At 52.6% G+C, this 22,083-nt stretch overlaps 1 protein-coding gene across 4 annotated transcripts in view; it reads right to left on the bottom strand.

Annotated features, from left to right (window-relative positions):
- RGS3 (regulator of G protein signaling 3) overlaps positions 1 to 22,083 on the bottom strand; it is a 113,561-nt gene that overhangs the window by 82,557 nt on the left and 8,921 nt on the right. For 2 of the 4 annotated variants that reach the window (XM_070430738.1, XM_070430740.1), the window contains exons 2-9: positions 21,822 to 21,872; positions 19,136 to 19,194; positions 17,815 to 17,909; positions 16,745 to 16,813; positions 9,010 to 9,070; positions 7,803 to 7,893; positions 7,113 to 7,168; positions 692 to 773 (exon numbers count right to left, since the gene is read on the bottom strand). In XM_070430738.1, the coding sequence (XP_070286839.1) occupies positions 692 to 773; positions 7,113 to 7,168; positions 7,803 to 7,893; positions 9,010 to 9,070; positions 16,745 to 16,813; positions 17,815 to 17,909; positions 19,136 to 19,194; positions 21,822 to 21,872 (564 nt within the window). Of the gene's footprint in view, positions 1 to 691; positions 774 to 4,634; positions 4,793 to 7,112; positions 7,169 to 7,802; positions 7,894 to 9,009; positions 9,071 to 16,744; positions 16,814 to 17,814; positions 17,910 to 19,135; positions 19,195 to 21,821; positions 21,873 to 22,083 lie in introns of those variants that run through there. The other 2 variants (XM_070430744.1, XM_070430739.1) reach the window with 2 other exon arrangements.

Here is a 22,083-nt window from a genome sequence, read left to right as displayed (position 1 = left end):
GTTTCTTCATCTGTGAAAGGAGGGGCCAACCTTGGTGGCTCCCAGGGACCCCAGAGGAACATACCCTTCACCTATTCACACTTCTCTGCTTCCAGCCAGTCCCACCCCACTCCCCAGGGCCTCCCACCCCCTGAGGGCCTTCCTTTGGTACCAGGCTCACACACTTCATTCATTCCTTCAGCATCAAGTGCCAACCTCGTGCCCGACCCCAGGCAGGCACTGGGGTCACCCAGACCACCGAGCATTGGCTTCTCCTCCTGAGATGCTCACGCTGTGATTAGGAGAAATCTTTTCTTTATGGAAAATAGGAAGGGGATGCCTGTGTTTCAGTGCTACTCAGGCTTGGCACAGGATAAAATGCCAATTCCTAAACAGAGTTCAGAAATGACTCCTTTTCCCATGCAGCCATTACTGAAAGTATAGGTTTAGTTCCTGTTTGAAATGCCGGGGAAGCCAAAATATAAAAATCTATTTTCATTTTGATAAAAACACACAGACAAAAAAGAGCGGGCCTATTTTCATAAACCTCAATTTTCTCTGTGGTCATTTGAAAATATTATTCTTCTCGTTTTGAAAGACGAGGCCACATGTTGCTCCACTCTGGGGCTCCCCTTACAGTCCACGGTCTTGTTTGCACAGCCCGCATGCGCAGCGGGAGAGCGAGGCTGCATCACCCAAGACACTCACTTACCAGAATCCACCGCCTGGACGCGGACCGGAGAGTCACAGCAGATGGTGAAGCCGAAGCCATCCTTCCCCCTCGGGATGGTGATCTAGGACACAGCCCGGCCCAGTTACTCCCAGGGGCCGACCCAAGGTCAGGACGCCCACAGGCCCCACCCCAGAGCCACCCTCCTCTCTCACTGGAGCCAGAGGAGGCTGGCCAGCCTCTCACCGTCCCTGTCTCGGCCCAGGCCTCTTGACCACTGGGTTGTGGGCCAAGCAGGAAAGCTGGGAGCTCAGGCCGATGCGGAGGCTGGGATGGAGAGAGCCTTGAAAGGGCAAACCTCGCCTTCCTCGGCCCAGCTGACATGCAGCCCTTTCCCAAAGGCCCACTGGACCTGCACATCTGCACTTGGCCTGTGAGCCACTGCCTGCTTGGTCCCTTTCTCCTCCCCAGAAACAAAGCCAACCTGGTCGCTGCCTTCCCAGAGAACAGGAGGAGGAAGGCAGGGACACACACACGCACACCCTCAAGTCAAAGGTCACAGGGCAAGTGCTGGGGTTCTCGGGGCCGTCCATCTCCAGAACTCGAGGCATCCAACGAGGGCTCCCAGGTGAGGGGGCAGGTGGGGACATCGTCAGGCCTCCCTGCTGAACCCGCACTGGCCTCTGACCTCACTGTGCCTGCTGAGGCCCGTGGGCCCGTGTGCAGGGCAGCTCCACAAGCCCTCCTTTCAGAAGCCCCCGGAAGGGCTGTGCCATCCGATGCTCTTTACAAGGCATTCAGTTCCTGCTGCGTGCCGGGCTCTGCTGAGGTACGGAAGCATGAGGCCTGGGTCTCTGGTTCCCAGAGAGACATGAGGGCACACAAGTCTTTCCAAAGCAAAGCAGGACATGACAAGCATTATAGCAAAACATGAAGGCCTCGCTGGGAATGGCTCTGTGCTTGGCTTCACACACCGCAGGAACGCAGCAAGTGCTAAGTTAATGAGGACAGCCTGGCAGCATCCCACTGGCAGTGGGGAGCTGGGGGGCTGGCAGGGGCAGGGGGGCGGGTGCAATACAGTCTGCTGACTCAATTCAGTTCAGTCTTGCTGTGTTCTCCCTCTATGCTCCCCCAATTAGGCTTTGGGCGGAGTGCAGAAGGCCCAGCCTGGCCCACCCAAAAGTGATTCCAAGCTGCTGGGAACAGGTGCATGAAAGCAACAGAAAACAGGTTCAAGGGGGCTCCAAGAGACCCCCTGGAAGTGGATGGAGTGGGCCCTGGCGAGGCACAGGGAGGGTGTCCCAGGCAGGCTGGGAAAGAAGCCAGCACAGCAAGCCTGGAAAGGTCAGGGCTGCCCGCCTGTCAGGAGATTCTCCTCAAGGCTAGGTGCCTGGCATTCACCTGCCAGCTGTCGCCAAGGTCAGGCGTGAGGAAGGGGAGGGCCAGGGGCCCAGGGTGACCAAGGCGCTTGGAAGCTGCCAGGAGGCCCCTGAGGCTCTGCTTCCCACCAGCCCTGGGACTGGATTCAAAGCAGAGTTTTTAAAACAGGAAATCTGACAGACAAGGGGAGGGGGGAGGGGGCAGGAAAATACCCTGTTCCCATAAGAATTCTGGGAAAACACGCAGCTAAGACAGGAAGAGAAAAAAATGGAAAGAAAGAAAGAAAAACAAACGCTGGAGTAGGTGCGGAAAGCCAGGCCGAGGCTGAGGGAAGCTGTCAGGAGCCTGGTCCACTCCACACGACCAGGGATCCTAGGGGCCTGGAGACTCACCCTCAACCCAGGCGGAAGCTGGGATTCCAAAGTCTTGCCAGCACTTCCCTCGCCCTACCCCACAAGGCCCACAGCCCCTCTGGCCTCGGCGCAGGCTCTGGAAACAGGTCCTAGCCCCCTGTTTCAGGCACAGTGCTGACAATTAGGGACTGGCTCCGGAGTGGGGTCTGGAGTTGAACTGTGTGCTCCAGCAAAGCAGCCTCCCACATCCACACCCTGGTCTCCTCATCCAGGTGGCACCGTGGGCTGGAGCGCCTTCTGCCTTCCTGGGCACCCGCCTAAGAAGAGCCAGCCGGGTCCCTGGTCCAAGACAGCTGGGGGTGGGGAAAGCTGGGAAGAGGAGAGGGGATGAGGAAGCAAAGGGTGGAACCGAGGGAAGGAAACAGCATTATTCTCTGGCCATCGTGAGCACTGGCCATGCTGCAAAGACGGGGCTCAAAGAACCTGAGCCTCACTGCAGCCCTGAGTGGAAGGCAGGGCCGGTTTAAAAGAGAAAGAAAGTGAAGCCTCCCGCTCTCGGTCCTCCTCTCTGACCTCAGGCCTCGGGGTCAGGAGGTGAGGAGAGCCTCCCCGCCCTGACTCTGGGACCTCGGTGGTGGCTCCTGGCAGAGGCCGTCCCTCCTGGGGGTGGTCCTTGCTCTTTCCTGTCTGGGGCAGGAACTGCCACTGCTCCTGGATCTCTCCCGTCGCCACCCCTCCCTTCTGCCCTCCTGCCTGGTTTCTGGGCTTTTCCACACCTAGACTTCATCTCCAGCGGCCCCACGCATGGACTGTACCAGGTGCCTTGGCAGGCGCTACACACAACACTCCATTTATTCTCCCAGCATCATCCCTGGGCATTAGCATCCCTTTCCACCAATGGGGAGACTGAGACTTGGGGAAGAAAAGTGACGTGCTCAAGGGCCACAGCTGAAGAACGGCAGAGCTGGACTTGAGCCCGGGCCTGACAAAAAGCTGGTGCTCTCAATACGGCACTGGTTCCTAGCGCAGGCTTGCCTTGAACTTGAGCCCCAGAGCCCCAGGCCCAGCCCCACACTCATGCCTGGCCCCATTGTGACTGCAAGGTGCCTGAAGTCCCAAGGTGACCAAGGACTTCTTGACCTCCCATCCAGTGCCCTCGCGGCCTCACCACTCCGCCACCCCGGTGTGGCAGGGGCCACTCTGCCTGGCTCCAGGAGGGTGGGAGGGCAGGGTGGGGCCGTGCAGGGAGGGAGGACTGAAGGGAGAACCTGTGGGTCTCTGGCTGTGGGGCCGCCGTGCAGGAGACCCCTCTGGGCATCTCCCTTGGACCTAAGGCTGCCTGTCCCAAGGAGTCAAGACCCAGGTTTCAGTCTGTGCATTAAAACACACAGAGGGACTTTTCTGTACTTACACAATCAGAACCTTTCTTAGCTCCCATTCCCAAAATCTGGACATCCCTTGCCTGCACCCTCACTGAGCCCATGGCTTTTTTTTTTTAATAAGGGAAAATGTCCATCACAGAAGAGGCTCAGAGACTAACGGATCCTCGCTCCCACTCGGCCCTGCGTCCTAAGACTGGAGGCTGAGAGGCCAGACCTTCTCGGTGAACTTGGGCTCCAGAGCCAGAGGACTCCGGATCCGCCTCAAGGTATCAGTGGGGAGGAAAATCATGTGTGCATGTCCATGGGTGAGCGTGTACGAGAAAAATCACATGTGCGTACAGAAACAGAAACATCCTATCTCACATGCAAGCGCGCACTGACTCAGGCAGAAACAGTCACACAATCACACACACGCGCACACAATGCAGGACAGGCACTGCTGTCCCATCGGAAGTAGGGAAAGTTTGCAAAAATACAAAGTTAGCAAAAAAAAACAAAAACCACAAACCCCGGCTGCTCAGCAACTTAGCCACTTGCATTCTCAGGCTTGGGGCACTTTTTTAACAACCACGCTGCCACAAAATAAGAAAGCAGAAAATCTATCAATAATCCCACAAGGGACACCACCCAGCCACTGGTTAGGACAACACAGAGCTGGACCCCATCGGCCCCTAGAGAGAGGGGCAGTGGGCGAAGGCTGGGTCTCAGGTCCAGCTCCTGCCTCTGTCCTCCCCTTAAATCAAAACGAACCTGCAGGGCGCAGGAGGGGACAAGGACGGCCACGAGGGGAGAGAAGTCCTGCTAGGCTAAGCCCCCAACCCTGACCCCCAGTGACACCCCATGCCGCCCCTCAAAGGGCCAAGCACCCACCTGGCGGTAGCGGCGCTCCGAGCACACCTTGCAGAGCCCGTTGAAGCGGTTCATGGCTGCAGGTCCTGCTCCGCTGCTGCCCCATGAAAACCCAGCTCTCCCCCCAGCAGTAGGAGCCCGCACTGCGCCCCGTCAGCCTGGCATGACCGCCCTGGGAAGCCCGCCCCGCAGAAGAATGGCAGGAAATCACCTCTCACCTCCCCAGGCCCTGTCTGTGCTGTGTGCCTCTGCATGATAAGCCCGAAGGCTTCCTGAAACCTCAGAATGACAAGGAAGAGGGAGAGTTTTATATTAAAATTCCTGTCAACTAGTTAGTATTCCCCGGGCCCAGCGGGGAGAGGGCGCCTTTGTTCTGGCTGCATTCTCCGCCGTGGGCCACTTGGTGATTCCAGTGTTCTCACAAACACCCCTGGCCACAGGAGAGTCCGGGCAGAAAACCGGCCCACTCTCTACCAGTGCTGCCTCTCCCTGCAAATCCCAGGGTCCCCCCCGCAAATCCAGGGGACCAACCCAGCCTACGGAATCGAAGCCCGGCTCAGGGGGTTGCGCCCTCAGACGAACCAGCTCACCACAGGGAACATGAAACATTTGGAGTCTGAGGACCTGCCTGCCACTCAGCAGCTTCTTAAAAGCCAGCTTCCTCACCCCTGTAAGTGGGCTGCTTTCAGGTCTGATTAGCCCATACAGGCAAATTGGGGAGGATTTCCCATCACCAGATGGTCCAGCCTCCGCATTTTACCCATGAAGAAGCGGAGGCCTGGAGCAGTCAAGGTCACACAGCTGGGTAGGAAGGAGCAGGGACCAAAACTCCATTCTCGTTCCCTGTCCTGTAGCACAGCACCTGGTGAGCCTACACCCGCCTCCGAGTCCCTGGGGAAACCCCCCGCCAACCCACATCCTTGATGCCAGAGAGTGTTCCTTCGTCCAGCCCAGCTTTGGTTGTCATGACAGCGGACAGATCACCCAGGTTTCTGGGCCTCCATCTCCCCTTCCACACAATGGACAAGTTGAACAGGTGACTTTGGGGTTGGGGGGCTCTCGCCCACCCCAACAAAGCCTCCAACAATCATGCCCCCTTGGCTGAGTCCTACAGACAACTTCGGGGGTGCAAGCCCAGGAAAATCAAATGCGCCTCAGAACAATGCGCCCTGGGCTAGGGCCTGTGCGCAGAAGCAGGGCCTTCCCAAGCCATCTGGAAGCCTGCAGTGTGGGTGTCTCTGTGGCCCCCATAGATCACCAGCGAGGCTCCCTGCTCACTGTCCTCTGTGACCACAAATACGGAGAGAGGGAGAGAGGTCATTGCAGGTCCCCCACTGCAGCTAGAAGACTGTTTTAAACGACTAAGAAAGCCACATAAAAAACAGTAACTGACCAGTTCCTCTAACACAGGGCTATCCAATAAAGCAGCAACTAGATACATGTTCAAGGTGAATTTAAATTAAAGTCAAATAAACATCAGGACCTCGGTCAGACTAGTCACATTTCAGGGGCTCAATAGCCACAGGCAGGCAGTGGCTGGCTACCATATTGGAAAGCATGGCTGTAGGCCAGTGATGGCGAACCTTTTGAGCTCGGCGTGTCAGCATTTTGAAAAACCCTAACTTAACTCTGGTGCCGTGTCACATATAGAAATGTTGTGATCTTTGAAACCATAGTAAAACAAAGATTTATATTTTTGACATTTATTTTATATATTTAAATGCCATTTAACAAAGAAAAATCAACCAAATAAATGAGTTCAAGTGTCACCTCTGACACGCGTGTCATAGGTTCGCCATCACTGCTGTAGGCTGTCAGTTGTCCGCTCCATGAGGGCAGGGACATATCTGAACCATACACATCTCCCGCATCTGTGAGACGGGGAAGTGACAACCCTCTTGGAGGTGGGAGTCGGGATTAAATTCAACAACAACAGCACCTGGCACGCGGGGCTACTCAGTCTCTAGGTCAGGAGTTTGTTTCTCCCTCTCTGTGTTGCTGAAGACACCTATGGATCCATCACCTGCCATGTTCTGCCAGACACAATGAATTTGGGGAATTCTCCCATCCCTACGTGAAGGCTCCCCCCTAGATGCAAAGCCCTGATGGAGCGAGAACCATCGGTCTCAGGGTGAGACTCTCGGCTGCTCCTTGACACCAAGCAGCCCTAACCTGAGAGGCCAATTGGGCCTCGGTTCCAGGGAAAGCAAGGCGTGTGAGGAGACCTGTGGGGAAAGGAGGACTCGGCTTCAAGAGGCTGAAAGTCAAGAAGATCCGGATTCCTCCATTTCCAGGGCCAGGGCCTGGCTCTCCCCAAGCACGAGTAATCAGAGAGGAGCGTCAGAAATAATCCCTTAAAAATGCACAGCTGCTGAGTTTCCGGGCACCAACTGCAGTCCTGTTTAGGGGTCTCCTGGGCCAAGGGACTGACCAAGAGCAGGTTCGAACCCAGAGCAATGCTCAGGCCCATGAGTCCAACCCCGGCGTGTCCCCACCTACCTTAAGTTCTTCCCCGTTCTCAGCGTCCCCACCTCCTGGCATTCTCAGCAGCGGGTCTGGAAGGCAACAGAGCAGCATCAGAAAGTGTCTGCCGGCATATAAGCATCCGTCCCATAGACCACCCAGAGGCCCAGGCCAGAGTGCCAGGCCCACGTGGCTGCCCAGGTCACTCCTGGCCTCCAGGATGTGGGGATGCCCGAGCTTGGGTCAGGCAGGGGCTCAGGAGCCATGACTATGTATGGGAGAGACAGAACAGAAGAAATGCAAATCCATGTCCTGAACCTCAGGACTCATGGCCAGGCCCGCGGGCCCTGTCCACAGAGGTGAGTTAGCAAGGCAGCTGGAAAGGATCCTGAAACCACTGGCCCTGGCAAGGGGCCATGTAGGAAGCTCCTGAAGCCACCCTCCCTGAGCTAGGGGTGGGGCCGAACCACATGGGATCAGGCCTATAACCCTACCCAAGTCCAACCAGATACATGAAGGTACATGGGTAAGAGGCTACCTGCTGCCCACATACTAGCAGGGGTTCGAGAGAAGTCCCTGGACCCATGGTCTGATCATAGCTGGGATGACATCTGCCACAAAACACAGGCATCGATGCTACTACCCAGGAAGGGAAGGGGGAGGTCTGGGGGGGAGGGGAGAGTGTGACAGCACATCTGGGCAGAAGCTGAGGTGGTGTGCATATACCTCTCAGGGGTCTCAGTCGCCGCCTAGCCACCTTCAGGTGCTTGGTCCGGCCCAGGTCCTCCCCCAGAAGGTAGTACCATCCACTGATCTCCTGTCACAAGAGAAGACATGACACGCTCAAAGGAGGCAGAGGGCACAGGTCAGGCAGCCACCAATACCCCTCACAGAGCAGCAGCACTTCTGCAGAGATGAACACTCTGGCCTCTCCGCCCCTAAAGAACTGTCATGACTACACCTCCAGGAAACCTTCCCTGATGGAATGAACAGAGCTGGTCCTCCCTTCTGCTGAATTCCCACAGCCTTTTCCCCTGAAGCACTGTCTACTTGCATGCCTACCTCCCCCACTAAGCTGTGAACAGGCTCACTGATGTGCCTAGCACTGTGCCTGGTATACAGGAGCCCAGTAAATGTTGACAGAAGGGAGGGAATGAGGGATGGAGGGAGATGCCAGAAAGTAGGCATCCTGAGGCTCCTGAGCAGTCTCCAGGGCGGAACATCTTCTCCCAACAGGGAACGAAGCCCAGGTTGCAGTCAAGACACTTGGGACCCACATACAGGATGAAGGGTCCTCAGCCACCTACCCGAGACCTCACTGCCAGGACACTAAGCTGGGTGACAGGGCCACCTGGCAACGTCGTGTGGCAGGCCATCAGGACATCACCAGGGATGTACAAAAGGAGCATGTCCCTCTCCTGCTCAAAAGCCTCCAGTTTGGGGGTGCAGTGCAGAGTAGAGATGGATGAGAGACTGGCTACCCAGGGGAGAGATCTCTAGACCCCAAAGAGTCCTCACCCAGCCAGAAGGATAGCTCCATGGAGGATGTTCACTCCACCCTGGTACCTGCTTAGCCCAAACACAAGACCTGGTAGGTGACATCACGGTGACCCCTGGAGCATCCCGTAAGTACCTGGCCCTCCTCCTCCAGGGAAGCACCAGGAGTGCTCTGAGCTTCAAGGGACCTACCAGTGTCCTTAATGGCAGACACCAGAACCAGAGTCTTTGGGAGGACTTGGGGCTCCTAACAACTGCTCTCTGACCAAAATAAATCAAGAAGGGACCCAAACCCTTGGCACATAGATGACAAATATAGTATTGTTATCCAGGCCACAGGGCACCTAACACAGAAAGAAGCCCTGCCCAAGGGCTTCCAGACAAAGCAAATGGGCCTCGGTGGGATGACCCTGCCAGAAGCTTCCCTAGGACTCACCTTGTCTGGTGTCAGGAGAGACCTCACCCCGAAGCTCATGCAGCCGATGAGTCCACTCTGCCTGGGAGAACAACAGAGGCTTAAGTCAGCACCTTTTCCCTGGGGTATTTCAGGAAATCGATTATCAAGTGTAACGTGGTTTTGTCGGATGCACTGCGGTTTACGTCATCTCATTTGACCTTTCCAACTTTCATGAGTTAGGCTGGAGAAAAGTTATTTGTCCATTTCACAGATGAAAAAACTGAGGCTCAAAGTTGGTCCTTTCCCCAAGGTCACTGGACTAATTAGTAGCAGTGTCCCGTGGGACACCCAGGTGTTCCAGGTCTCGGGGCAGCACTCCCTCCATCAGCCACAGAAGCTCAGAGCTACCTCGCAGGTTTTAACTGTTCTGGTGCCAGTAGACCCAAAGAACTGGTCCCCGCAGGAAATTTCAGCTTCCATATTAGCTGATGATGCTCGATTGAGGACAAAGGTTATGAGACCGCAAGCTCAAGAAGCTCTGTCTCAGGTTCAGGCAAGACCTGAGCAGATCTTGGACAGTTTCAGATCAAGATCAAAGGCAACAGGAAAGTCCACGAGAGCAACCTGACCTGGTGGCCAGGGGGGACAAGCAGGCGTGAACCAGGGTCAGGCCTCATGGGGATGTCACTGTGGCGAAAGGCTGAGTTCAGGCGGGTCCTTCTCGGCTAAGAGTCATTCAAAGTTCCTTGAAGACTGCCCACTATTGATTGATACTGATTGATACTTGGCAGCTTTGAATAATGATGGCATAGATGAACACTAATGAAATGCAAACAATAATCTCGCTACTGCGAGAGAAAAGGAAATTCACAAATCTGCCCTTTAATGAGGAAAACGCCCACCAAAATATTCACAATGGTTGTTAATGAGGAACACCCACAAAAATTAATAATGATTGTATCTGGTAGGCGGGATTAGCGGAGGTTTTGTTTTCTTTGGGTTTTCAGTGTTTTCCAATTTTCATAGGGAACAAGCAGTACTTTTATAATCAGAAAAAAAAATAGTATAAAGGTATTGGCAAGTACTTCTATTCTACCACATCGTTCTTTATCCTAACACTAGAGTTGCTTTTTAATTTTTCTATTCTCTCTCCTAGCACATCCCCAACTCAGACTCCTTCGGATTGGTTTACTATTAATCGGGAAACAACATGGGTATTTAGACTGGAGCATAGCCCTGGTGGCTGACGTCAATGTCTGAAAGACCCACACAGATCCAGCATGTTCTGTGGAAGGCACAATAGCAGAGCCAAGATGGCATGAGCTCCTAGATGGGCAGTGAGCTCCCTCAAGATGGGCCTCCCTGGAACCTGGCCTAAGGGGGCCTGAGCGAGGTTGGTGGCTATAGCCAGGGGTGCACCACAGAACCCCCTGAAGTGCCTGCCCACATCATATGCCCCAGAGTCTGCTCCCGGAGACCCAGACCCAGCCGTCTCAGGCGGGGTCCAGGCATGTGAGTCTAGAGAAAGCACCTACCGGTGCCTGCCCCAGTCAAGGACCCGTGGTCTAGAAGCCTCTAGAAATGCGTATTATTTGCATTCTCCAGAAAGGGTGGCAGCTCACCACCTAACAGTGCTAAGCAAAGTAAAACTGGCTTCTTGCAGGTAACCCAGCCAAGTGAGGGGCAGAGATTCAGAATGCTGGGCCTGGTTCTCAGACCAGCGAGCCTGCCCTGCAAATTCTGCACCTGGCCGGGTCCCTCCGGCTACTCTTACCCGGCTATGCCCCCTGCTCTCACTCCCTGCCCCCATTTCCTGCAGCCTGGACTCCACCTGTCCTCCCCTCTCCCTTGCCCCCCCGCACCCATCATACGAGGCCATATCAATAATCCACCCAAAGAGGACAGGGTGATCACCCCAGCAAAGCGACCCTTCCACATTCCCCTCCCCAGCCCACCACCAAAAACAAATACTCCTCCCTCCTGGCAAGTGGCCAAGGCAGCACCAACGGGGAGAGGCAGCTGCAGGGACCATCACAAGCGCAGATGCTGATCTGAGCTGCCATTCCACAGAAGCCTTGTCGAGACTTTGCCAAAGTCCTCGTCACCAATTTAATTCTGTTTGTCAACACATGCAAGAGCAGGCCAGCTGGCACCTAGGTGCCCACACGTTTCTCCCACACTGGGCATGGCTGTAACTTTCTAAGTCTCCGGGCACAGCGCTCCAGCTGTAATGAAGGCTGCCTCTCCCTGCTCTTCGGTAAGTTCAGTTTTCATTCCCCGGTGCTTAGAGAATGCTAAATGGTTAATAGCCTCCTATGAGCGTTGCTTCCTGCTAAGGGGCCTCCAATGATTTCATGATAATTCAGGCAGAGTAAATGGTCACAATTCGTGTCCATTAGCAGCACCCTCCCTCTGAGTGTTCTTCAACTGGGCACTTCTGAAACCTGTTTTTGAAAAGTCTTTGGAGGAAGAAAGACTTCTTTTGCACGTCACCTGAGTGCACAGCAATAGACCGGTCAGCTTGTAAAATTGGGAACGAATATGCACCCTGGACTGCCTGAAGTTTTGCTTAGGCACAAAGTCTCAGGAGCCAAGCCTTGGTGACTTCTGGATGCCAAACCCTGAGCTCAGGGTTTGGTGCACTCAGTGAAGGCTTGACAAGTGGATGAATCCATTCTGCCCATGGTTGGCAGGCACTGGGCAAGGAGCCACGGCATTAATAAGGCAAACATGCAGGAATTTAAATAGCAGTTCAACACAGGGATGTCACTAGGCAGGGCGAGATGGACAGATGAACAGTGCAGGCAACAAATGATGAAAGCTCTGAAGGCAAGAGGTGGTTTAGGGCTAAGGTGCTTGAAGAAGGCCCAAAGAGTGAAGCCAGAGAGAGGGAGCGTGAGAGGGAGTGCATTTCAGGCAGAGGGAACGTTCAACACGAAGGCTCAGAGGTAAGGCTTCACGGGCACTCACGGGGAAGAGAACTTGGCTCCGTTTACTTTTGAGCCTAAAGTAGGAAATGTCTGCAAGGCAAAAGGCATTGCTGTTTTGAGGGAATGCACTTTAATTCTGTCTCAGGGACCTTGAACTATTTCTGTGGCAGGGTTACTCCATCTAATCTCAATTTATTTTTAAGTTGATGGGTTAAATCGAACGCCTCTTCCCATTCATTATTTCTTTCCTTCGGCTCAGTCCCCATCTCTGGTCACAAGCTCCCTAACATGACAGCACTGTCCTCGGCACTGAGGTCCTGTTTATGAAAGGAGATTCAAGGAGAGAGCACATGCAGAGTACCCATGACCATGTGACACGGAGCAAGCAGGCTCTCCATAAATGTCGGTGCTACTAACATAAACGGTTATGTCCTTCAGGCTTATGTGCGTGCTGCTGCGGCGGCTGTTTTTAACTTGGTGCATAACATTACAAATCTAAGCTTGTTCTCTGGCCCCAAGTTCTGAAAATGCTATGACCAGAGCTTCCATTCGGCTTTTACCATATCACCCAACAAAACTTTTAAAGAGCTCAGTTCCACAGTCAGTGATATTAAGGAGTTACTGTCAGTTTTTAAACGTGATGATGGCATTGTGGGTTTCTTTTTTTTTTTATAAGCCATCATTTATAAAGATATAGAGATGAGAGGAGATGATGTCTGGGATTTGCTTTAAAATAATCCACTGGAAGAGGGGAAAGTGTGTGGGGCCACAGATGAAACAAGACTAGCCATGTATGGACAACTGACGAAGCTGGGCTAAGCATATGAGGGTTTATGCTATGATATTTTCTACCCTTTCATATGTTTGAAATTGTCTATACCTTCTTAAAAACTCACAGAACCTGAAAGCTGAAAGTCACCTTAGAGGTCGGTGCATTTTACAGACGAGGAAACTAAGGCCCGAAGCAGGGAAAGGACTTACCACAGTCTCACAGCAAGTCTGAGCGAGGCCAAAATCTAGTGTTCTGAGCCGGTTCTCCTCCGCTCCCACTGAAGAGTGAGAATCAGCCACCCCCACCACCACCACCACCACCAGAACGTTTTTGCAGATCATCTTGTTTCCCTAATACAAGTTTATGGTCATCACTGGAAAGACTGTGAGAATTAATGAAATTGGTGCTTCCCTTTTATCTCCTATCATTTGCAAAATGTAACTGCCACACATTCAGCTGGATGGCATATAAAACGACGTTATAAATGCTATGGAAAGTACATGTGTTCCTCCGGGGCCTGAGGAACACGTGTACTGACACAGAAAAAGTATGGTTTGGGAGTCATTCATCACCTGTGTGAGACTGTCAAGTGTCCTATAATGTGGTTACCAATACCTGAGTTTGGCGCCAGACTGCCTGGACTTGCATGTTATTTTCATCACATCCTAGCTGTGTTATCTTAGGCAAGTTACTTAACCTCTCTGGGCTCTGTTTCCTCACCTGTGAAGGAGCAACCGTAATATCTACCTTATATGGTGTTATGAGGATTAAATTAGATAATGCATGGAATATGCTTAGATTAATGTCCTCGAGGAGTGGACCTTAGGTGCTTAATAAACATGAGCTGTGATATGTCCTGAGCCTGCAGAAGCCTCACTTTCCTCTTCTCTGAAAAGAGGGACAATAATAATTCCTACCTCTCAGGGTTGCTACGAGGATTAAATGAGATAATGTATGTAAAGTGCTCGGCACAGAGAAGAGTTCAATCAACGTTTGTTTCCTTCCTCCTGTAATTGTCTTTCATGTTGATAAGTGGAAGGTCCGTCCTTCAGAGAAGCACAATTTGATTTGAGAGCGTGGAGCAGGGCAGGAGTTTCCTGCCATCGCTTTGTCTGCCTCCTCCCACTCAGAAGCCTCCTGGGTCAGATGATGGATCAATACTGCGCCTCCTACCAGCCGGCCGAGCCCTGAGCCCTGAGCCCTGAGCCATGGCGTGGTGCTGGCAGCTTTGTTCGGCAGGGCCCTCTGTTCCGAAACACAGGCCTGTCTGAGCCCGCTCTGTCCCTCTTGAGCTTTGGGTTGGGACTGTGACCACAAGTTCAACTGTGTTTGGTTAATAAGGAATCTCACTTTCCCAAAATAGGCAACAAGTGGAGACACTCACTGCCTCTGTCACGCTGTCATGCTGACTCACTCTCCAGCCTCACCTTCTTTTCCAAAAACTGTGAGCTGCGTCGCTGACGTCTCCAGCAGCCCTCGGGCTCGCCCTGTTCTCCCAGGAGGGTGGCTCACGGTGGGGGGAGCGACAGCTCCCAGAGGGGGGTCTGCCTCCAGCACCTGCTCCACTCCTTGCCACCACCCAGTGGGCTTGCCACATGTTTCTCTGACCCCCTCCTCTGTCGCTTCCGGGCTTCCCCTTCAAGACAGGATTCTGACCCTTGGTCCTGAGCACTCACTTTCTTCCTGGGCATCTGACCTGCTCGGAATTTCACCCACCACCTCGGGGGTCATGGCTTTCACCTGCGCGCATGGGCACAGACCTCCCTCTCCCTGAGCCTCAGGAGAGCAAGGCAGCTCTCCTCGCGCAGCCCTCCGCTGGCTGCTGTCCACGCACCGCCACCTCACCATATCCAGAGCTGGCTCCCTTCCCCTCCAGGACACTCCGGCTTAGTCGGGGACACCACCCAACACCCAGGAGTCATCCTTGACTTCTCCCACCTGCTCTCACGCCCAAATCACCAGTAAGGACTATCAGTTTATCTCCTAACTATGTCCTGGGTCTCTTTCCCGCCCCTCTATCCCTAAATCATCTCTCTCACCAATCACCAGAAGAATCTCCTGGTTCCTCCCCAACCTTCCTGAGATCTACCGGAATGATAGATCTAGAACGCACATCTGTCATCCCCTTGCTCAACACCCTTCGGTCCATCCCCACTGCCAGATTACCAAACACCAAGCTGGCTGCATGAGGTTCTCCCCGGGAGCTTTATAAATGCAGATTCCTAGGCCCCGCCCATGAAGATTCGGATGTGGCACCTGGGAATCTGTGTTCCTCACAAGCATCCCAGGTGATTCTGATATATATTCAGGATGGAGAACCACTGGCCCTTGGGAGAAAACCTACAGATTCATCAGATTGGGCTTTCGACTACTTCTTCACCTTATCTCTAGCCGGTCCCTACTTTGTACTTGACCTTCCAGCAAGACCAATGAGTTTGTAGATCCGTCCACGGTCCTGCCCTGCCCCCTCCCCTCTACACTCCACTGGTTCTTTCTTCTGTCCTTTTACTTGAGCATCCAGGAAGCAATATAGTGTTGAGAGTGAGGACTCTGGGTCTAACTACCCGGGTTCCCATCCTGGCTCTACTGTTCAATGGCTGTATGGGCTTGGGCAAGTTACTTCCTTCTTAGCTTCAGTCTCCTCTTCTGAACACTTAAGATAAAAAAATGTACTCCCTTTAGAGTCGTTTTATGAATTAAATGAGGTAATACACTATTAACACCTGTCTTGTGGTCAACACCCAGTAAATGGTTGCTCCTATCTTCAAGGTGACGTCCTCCTCCTCAGCCACACCCCCAAGCCTCTATCAGTGATCCTCTGGGGAGCAGGATGGTCTCTGATCAACCCCATGTGTCCCCAGAACCTATGACAATGTTGCCACATTGGTACCCAGGAAATGGCAGCTCAATGAAGGAGGCCTACAGCACCATGAGCTCCATCCCATGACTTAAAAAAATAGGTGCCCTATTAAAAGACAAATCCTTCCTTATGAAGGTTGAATAAGGCTCAACTTTAGAAAGCATACTAGCTATAAAATTTAGGGTACTAAAAAGGATTCAACCTGAAAATATGTTCTGGGCCTCAGAAGGTGAGTTGAGCTAATTTTCATTCACCCTAGACCCTTTTTTGGTCACCATTTGGTTCTATGATTGTTTGACAAATGTTACTGGCCACAGGGTCTCCCAGATTTCTTAGGCTGCACCAAGTGAATGAGCCCCTGCCACTCCCGGTCGGCCATGACCATCAGTCAAGTGCTCTCATCCCCTTTCCTCCACAGCGATCCTCACGCTCCTGTACCCAGAACTCCTCCCCTGCTCTATACTAAACGCTAATACTAATGACTGGCCTCAAGCATTCTCCAAGATCAGCCTGTTTGGAGTCTCCTACACAAAATTTCCCCATCTCCTAAACTGGCCTCCGCATGGCAGCCTGAGCCCACCACGCATATTCCTGCCTCCTTGCCTTTGCTCATGCTGTGCCCCTGCCTGGAATACCCTTTCCAACCTTCTCTCCTTGTCCTATTCTTGATCTCCGCCCCAAGTTCAAAATCCCCCTTTCTGCATGAAGGCTTCCTTGACCACCTCAGCCTACAATGAACTCTCCCTCTGCCCACATTGACTGTCCTATTACTCATTTCATTCTTTTATTCATTGAACCAATAGTCACTAGACTTCTATATGCCAGGCACGTGGTACAGTGAGTGCGTAAAAGAGAAATGGGCCCATTTTTCATGGAGCTTCTACTCCTGTGGGACCGAGCCTGTGCATGCTGTCACTGTAATTTGTCTCCTGGTGTCCCTTACTGAAAGGAGGTGTCTTGAGAGCAGAAAGTAGGCAGGTTGGCATCCCTGGAGGCCAACACAGTGTCTTGCTGATACCAAGGGCACAGCAAATGCTCTCTGATAACACAATCCTTGGCGTCACCTGGAGTGACGGGGACTTGGTGGTCCATTTAGCTTTGCTACTGCTATTCACTCATCCACTAACTGAGCCCCTGTTGTATGCTGGCCACCTGGCTGCCACCCACAGGCCCAGAGCAGGCTCTCTCCTCCAGCTCAGCAGTTCCCCTCACCTGGAGTCACCTGCCCTGTTCCACACCGCGACCAGGAGGCGCTTCTGTTCGTCTTCCTCTTGGACAGGACTGCAAAGCAAAGCAGAAGGCCAGAGTGTTTGCAGAGTGGAGCTCCAGACCAGACCCCATGGAGTCCAACACAATTGCCAAATTTGGAAATAACTTACACCTCCAACATGAGGAGCTGTTTGAAAAACTCAAGCACAGATAGTGTGGGAAGTGAGTATTGACATACATAAAAGAGTTTGCATTATGTTATTAAGGACAGAAGAGAGGTTCCCACACAATATTATAGAACAATTCAAATTTTTATAAACACACACACACACACACACACACACACAGACATACACCCCCTCCCCACAAATTCAAACATCTGAAAAGAAATAAATCAAGACCTATCAGTGAGTAGTAGGGCTGGAAGGATTTTTCTCTTTTCTCCTTTTTGTTTATCTATAATTGCTACTTTTCTATAATAAGCAAAAATTACCTTGTGACATTTGAAAAACACAAAAAATATTATTAATTTGCACTAACAGAAAAATCCAAAATGTCTATTATCTTCCCATTGGCTACCGAGTCCAGGCATCGGGGAAAGAAATAACAACGACAACACTCAGTGTTACTGTCTCATCTACACCTCAGCTTTCTCAGGTTGGCACTATTATTGGCCCCATTTTACAAATAAGGAAGCCAGGGCTCAGAGAGGTTAGCAAGTTTTTAAAGGAGGGGGGTAGGCAAAACATCCCTCAGCTCGGAAAATTCCTTCTGCTAAAGGAGAAAGCTTGGCCCGAGGCACAGTGGGAAGTCGCCTTCTCCTCAGGGGCTGCCAGTCTCGGGCTGGGCATTTGAATTATGAGAACCAGCCAAGGGAGACCTTATCACCGAGGACCTCACGGCCGGGCCAGGTGCCAGGGATGCAAGGACACAGGGAATGAGAAAACAAAGACATCCTTTAGAAGTCACTGTTTTTCTGCTGAGATCTAGTTCTAGATTTGGCAGACAGAGCCGTTTCCAGATAAGCACTCCTTCCCGCTCCCGTCGAGGGCCCGGCGGCACCAGATTCTTACAAGAAGAAGTGCTCGTGGAAGACGGGGTCTCTGGAGTCCGGAACGGTCTGTGTCTTCTGGCAGCGCAGCCCCTGGTCTTCGGGGATCAAAGAAATCTTGAATTGGAGAAAAGGAAGCATTAGGTGATTACTAGTGGCCATACGGTCGCCTACGCCCAGAGGCTGGCTCTGCACATCTGCAGTCGAGGGCTTCCCAGTGTCCTTCTCCCCAGCCTCTGCATAGGACGCCCCAGGCCAGTGGTGGAATCAGACACCTCTGATTCCAGGGCCCCGTAGTGGGTGGTAGCAAGAAGGCAGCCAGAGGCCCAGCCAGAGATGGGGGACAACTGGACCATCTCTGCTCTTCCTCCAAGCAGAGAGGTTGCCCCCAAAGCACAGGCTTCCTCTCTTCTAAGTTCCCAGCAGCGGCCAAGTTCTCCCTTCACAAGAGGCTCCAGGTTACTCTGCCAAGGCCCCCAATCCATGCTCTCACCCTAATGCATTCACCCCCTGCCTCGGGCTCCCACCCTGCTCCTGACCGAGTCCTTGCCCACAGGGACCTCTGACCAGCGTGGCATCGAGGCTGCCACCTTCTGGGAGGCATCTGGCCTTTGGCTCTGGCTAACTGTCCCCCCACCCCATGGGGCCTCTGTCTCGTTGCAAGAGCCCCACGCGGACGGACCTACCAGCCCTCAGAGGCACTCCCTCCACTCCACCACCCAGATCTGGCCATCCTGCCTCCGGTTCGGGGGAGGAGAGGGGTGAAGATACCGCTTTTCATGAGAGGGCTTGAGATCACCTGGATTTCTGCCATCCACATGCTCACTGCGCTCACCTGTGCGGGTGACCAAGATCACCCTGAAGATTCTCACTCTTGCAGGATGCCCTAGGGCAGTGATAGCGAACCTTTTGAGCTCGGCGTGTCAGCATTTTGAAAAACCCTAACTTAACTCTGGTGCTGTGTCACATAGAGAAATGTTTTTATATTTGCAACCATAGTAAAACAAAGATGTATATTTTTGATATTTATTTTATATATTTAAATGCCATTTAACAAAGAAAAATCAACCAAGAAAATGAGTTCGCGTGTCACCTCTGACACGCGTGTCATAGGTTCGCCATCACTGCCCTAGGGACCAAGCCAGGCTAAGGGAAGAGGTCTATCTTAGCTCAGGGCTTCACCGCTGAGCAAAATAAATGCCTACTGACCAAATGAGGCAGCAGTCACTGTTACCTCAAATGGCCACAGGCCCACAGATGTGCCAGGACCTTGAGACTCAGTCCGGTAGCATGGCCCCTCACCACCCCCAGCCCCATCCAGACCCACCCCGACCTCCATTTACCTTCACGTAGGGATCACAGATGCCAGGCGCCTTGCTCATCAGACCTTTGCCTTCCATGACTAAACACAGAATTAAAATGTCGGAGTGGGTGAGTGGGAAAGATTACTACCAGGCCCTTAATGCATAGAACCACCATTGGATATTAACCCCTCTCTGGTCTAGTCCACTCCCACCATCTCGCACCCTCAGGCAGCACCCACAGAGAGGCAGTATAGGGTGCATTCAATCCCCTGATTCTGACAGCTGGAAGGGAACAAAATTTATTGAGTCCAACCCTCATTGAAAGGGGAAGATGGGGCTGTGAGGGGGGCCCACAGACAGCAAGAAACATGTTCAAAATCACAGAGCAATGGGGTGACAGATCCATGTTTCTTAATTCCTAGGCCAGTGGTTCCTCCCACCACACAAGACTGTGTCCTGGGAATGGAGAGGCTACGCTGGAGAGTACACTGCACAGTGATCTGTGCCGTGGCTGACGAACAGTATAGCACAACAGGCAAAAGTCTGGGTCCAGAGGGAGACAGGCCTGAGGATGAACCCCAGCCTGGCCACTTACTAGCCATGTCAGCCCAAGCAAGTAGCTTCACCTCGCTAAGAATGAACTCGCCATTTTTAAAATGGGTTTGTGATAATACTACTCACTTTACAGGGTAGTTGTGCTGATTAAATGAAATAATGTGTCAAAAGTGGTTAATAGAACACCTGGCAAATACGGAACTGCTCACACAATGTTTGTTGAAGAAAAGAATAATAAATAGAGGCAAGGGATAAGTGGGAGTGGGGTTCAGGTCTGGGTATAAAAGCAAGCATGGCCCATTGGCCTGAGGTCTGCAGAAATTTGACAGCAGACCCGATAGAAGCTGAGTCTCTTTTCTGTTTTCTTCTGTGCTCAGTTTTGATTGAGCCCTGGGGTTTGGCTCAGATGAAGCTCCCGTAGTCTGAGGCCTGAGGCCTGGGAAACCAAAGGAGAGAGGGGAACAGGCTGGACGGGATGAAGGCCTGAGGCTGGGGTGAAGCCAAAGCAAACTGTGCAGGACAAATGAAGCGGTGGAGGCCAACACGCATTCTGCAAAAACTGTTTGCACAGCTGGAGCCAGGCTCTGGCGGGCAAAGAACCCCCCTCTGCTGGTCCTTGGGAACTTCACCTTGGGCCCCCCAAGGCCAAGACCCCAGGATCCCAGGCGCCTGCTGGTCTGTGCTTCCTGGTATCCTAGTTACTGTTCCTGCATGCATCCTTCCCCTCAAGGGTGTGGTCCCTGAGGGAGGATGCAGGCTGGATGAGCTCTGGGTCACTCTGGCTCTCAGGGGATGCAATCCCAAACTGGAGGAGAAGAAACACCCTGGACAGACCAAGGTGACACAGTGTAGTCAGGGCTGTGATGAGGACATAGAGGAGGAAGCCACAAACAGCCCAGGAGGTGGTTCCTCCCTGAGTCTTAATGATGGTGAAGGCAGGCATGGGTCTTGCAAAATTAGAGGAAGAGAGAGTTATTTTTCTTTCTTTTTTAAAAAATTATTTTTTTAATTAAATTTATTGGGGTGACATTGGTTAATATAGGTTTCAGGGATACAATTCTATAGAGAGTTATTTTTCTAAAGGAGCTCAAAAAGAAGGCAGGCTATTCCAGACACAAGGAACAGAGGGTGCAAAGGCACAGAGCATTAGAAAGCATGGTGCGTTCAAGGGAATGTCACGTCACTGCACAGAAAAGGGGGTGGAGGGTGGCTTTAGCAGCAGGAGCCAGGGAAGCTGGAGAGAGAGGCAGGGCCTGCTGGGCCAAACAGCAGAGTCCAAGCAAAGGGGATTATAACAGAAGCTCAATTACTATTTGTGTGCTGGATGGAAGGATGAACAAAGAGATAAATGGGCAGGTGAAGTGTAAAATCCTCTGGGTGGTGCATAAGACCTTCATCACCTGGCCTGGCTCGCTCACTCCTCTACCCGATCCTGTTCCATGCCCCAGTCCCATTAGACAGTCCTTCCAATGCATCGTATTCTCGCTGATCTCTTTGCACTTGCTGCTGCCCCTGCATCAAATGCCCAGCCTGCCTGCTCCCTTCTGCCTGGCTTAGTCCTGTTCTTCCTTCAGGATAAAGTGTGGGCATCACCCCCATTGTCAAGTCTTCCCTGCCATCCTATTAGCACCGCCTACCCAGGAATAGGTGCTTCCCTTTGGTGTCCCACCCTTAGCACAGAGCCAACGCTCAATGATAGTTTTTGGAATTCGTGGCTTTCTATCTGACTGAGCAAACACTAAAATACAGCTTACATACGGGGCACTGTCCCAAGCGCTTTGCTCATATTAACTCCTTTAATCCCCACAACAGCTGACGAGATAGGTACTATTATTGCTGCCATTTGACACGTGAGAAAACTGAGCTTGCTTAAGGTCACTCAGCAGAGAGGGAGGCTGGGGAAGCCCTTCTGTGGCCCTGCTCCACAGGGGCCCAGGGTGATGTTGAGGTGCCCAGGAGCAGCTCCAGCCGGCCAGTGTGTGAACTCCATCACATCCGGGGCAGGACCAGGGAAGGGTCTCTAGAACAAGTCCTGAGTGAATACCCACTTTTTTTCAATGGACGCACAGAAGGACACTGTACGAAGATGAGAAAAGGTGCCTTGGCCCATAGTAACACCTCCTCCAGGCGCACCCCTTCCCTGCTGGACCGGTCATGTACCCATACTCACTGTGGAGCAGCAGAACCCGGTCCTGGGCATCAATGGACAGCTTCAGCTGACCTAAGGGCATAACAACAGAAACAACTTCACCTTGTCTCCGGACTGGGTGAAAAGTGGAGTAAGAGTGACGGGAACGGTCTTTTGTCCATGTGAAGGGATTCAAACATCCGCACAGTCTCTGGGTTGTAAGGGCGCTCAGAAGCGCCCCCCCCCCCCCCGTCCCCACCCTCCCTACCTCCCGTACAGCCCCTTCACCACCTCAGGAGTCCCT

The sequence above is a fragment of the Myotis yumanensis genome, unplaced genomic scaffold (assembly GCF_028538775.1).
Source record: "Myotis yumanensis isolate MYYU_CA2020_CCGP unplaced genomic scaffold, mMyoYum1.0.hap1 SCAF_12, whole genome shotgun sequence".
NCBI lineage: Eukaryota > Metazoa > Chordata > Mammalia > Chiroptera > Vespertilionidae > Myotis > Myotis yumanensis.
The sequence above is the reverse complement of the archived record's forward strand: the minus strand, read 5'-3'. Positions and strand labels throughout refer to the sequence as shown.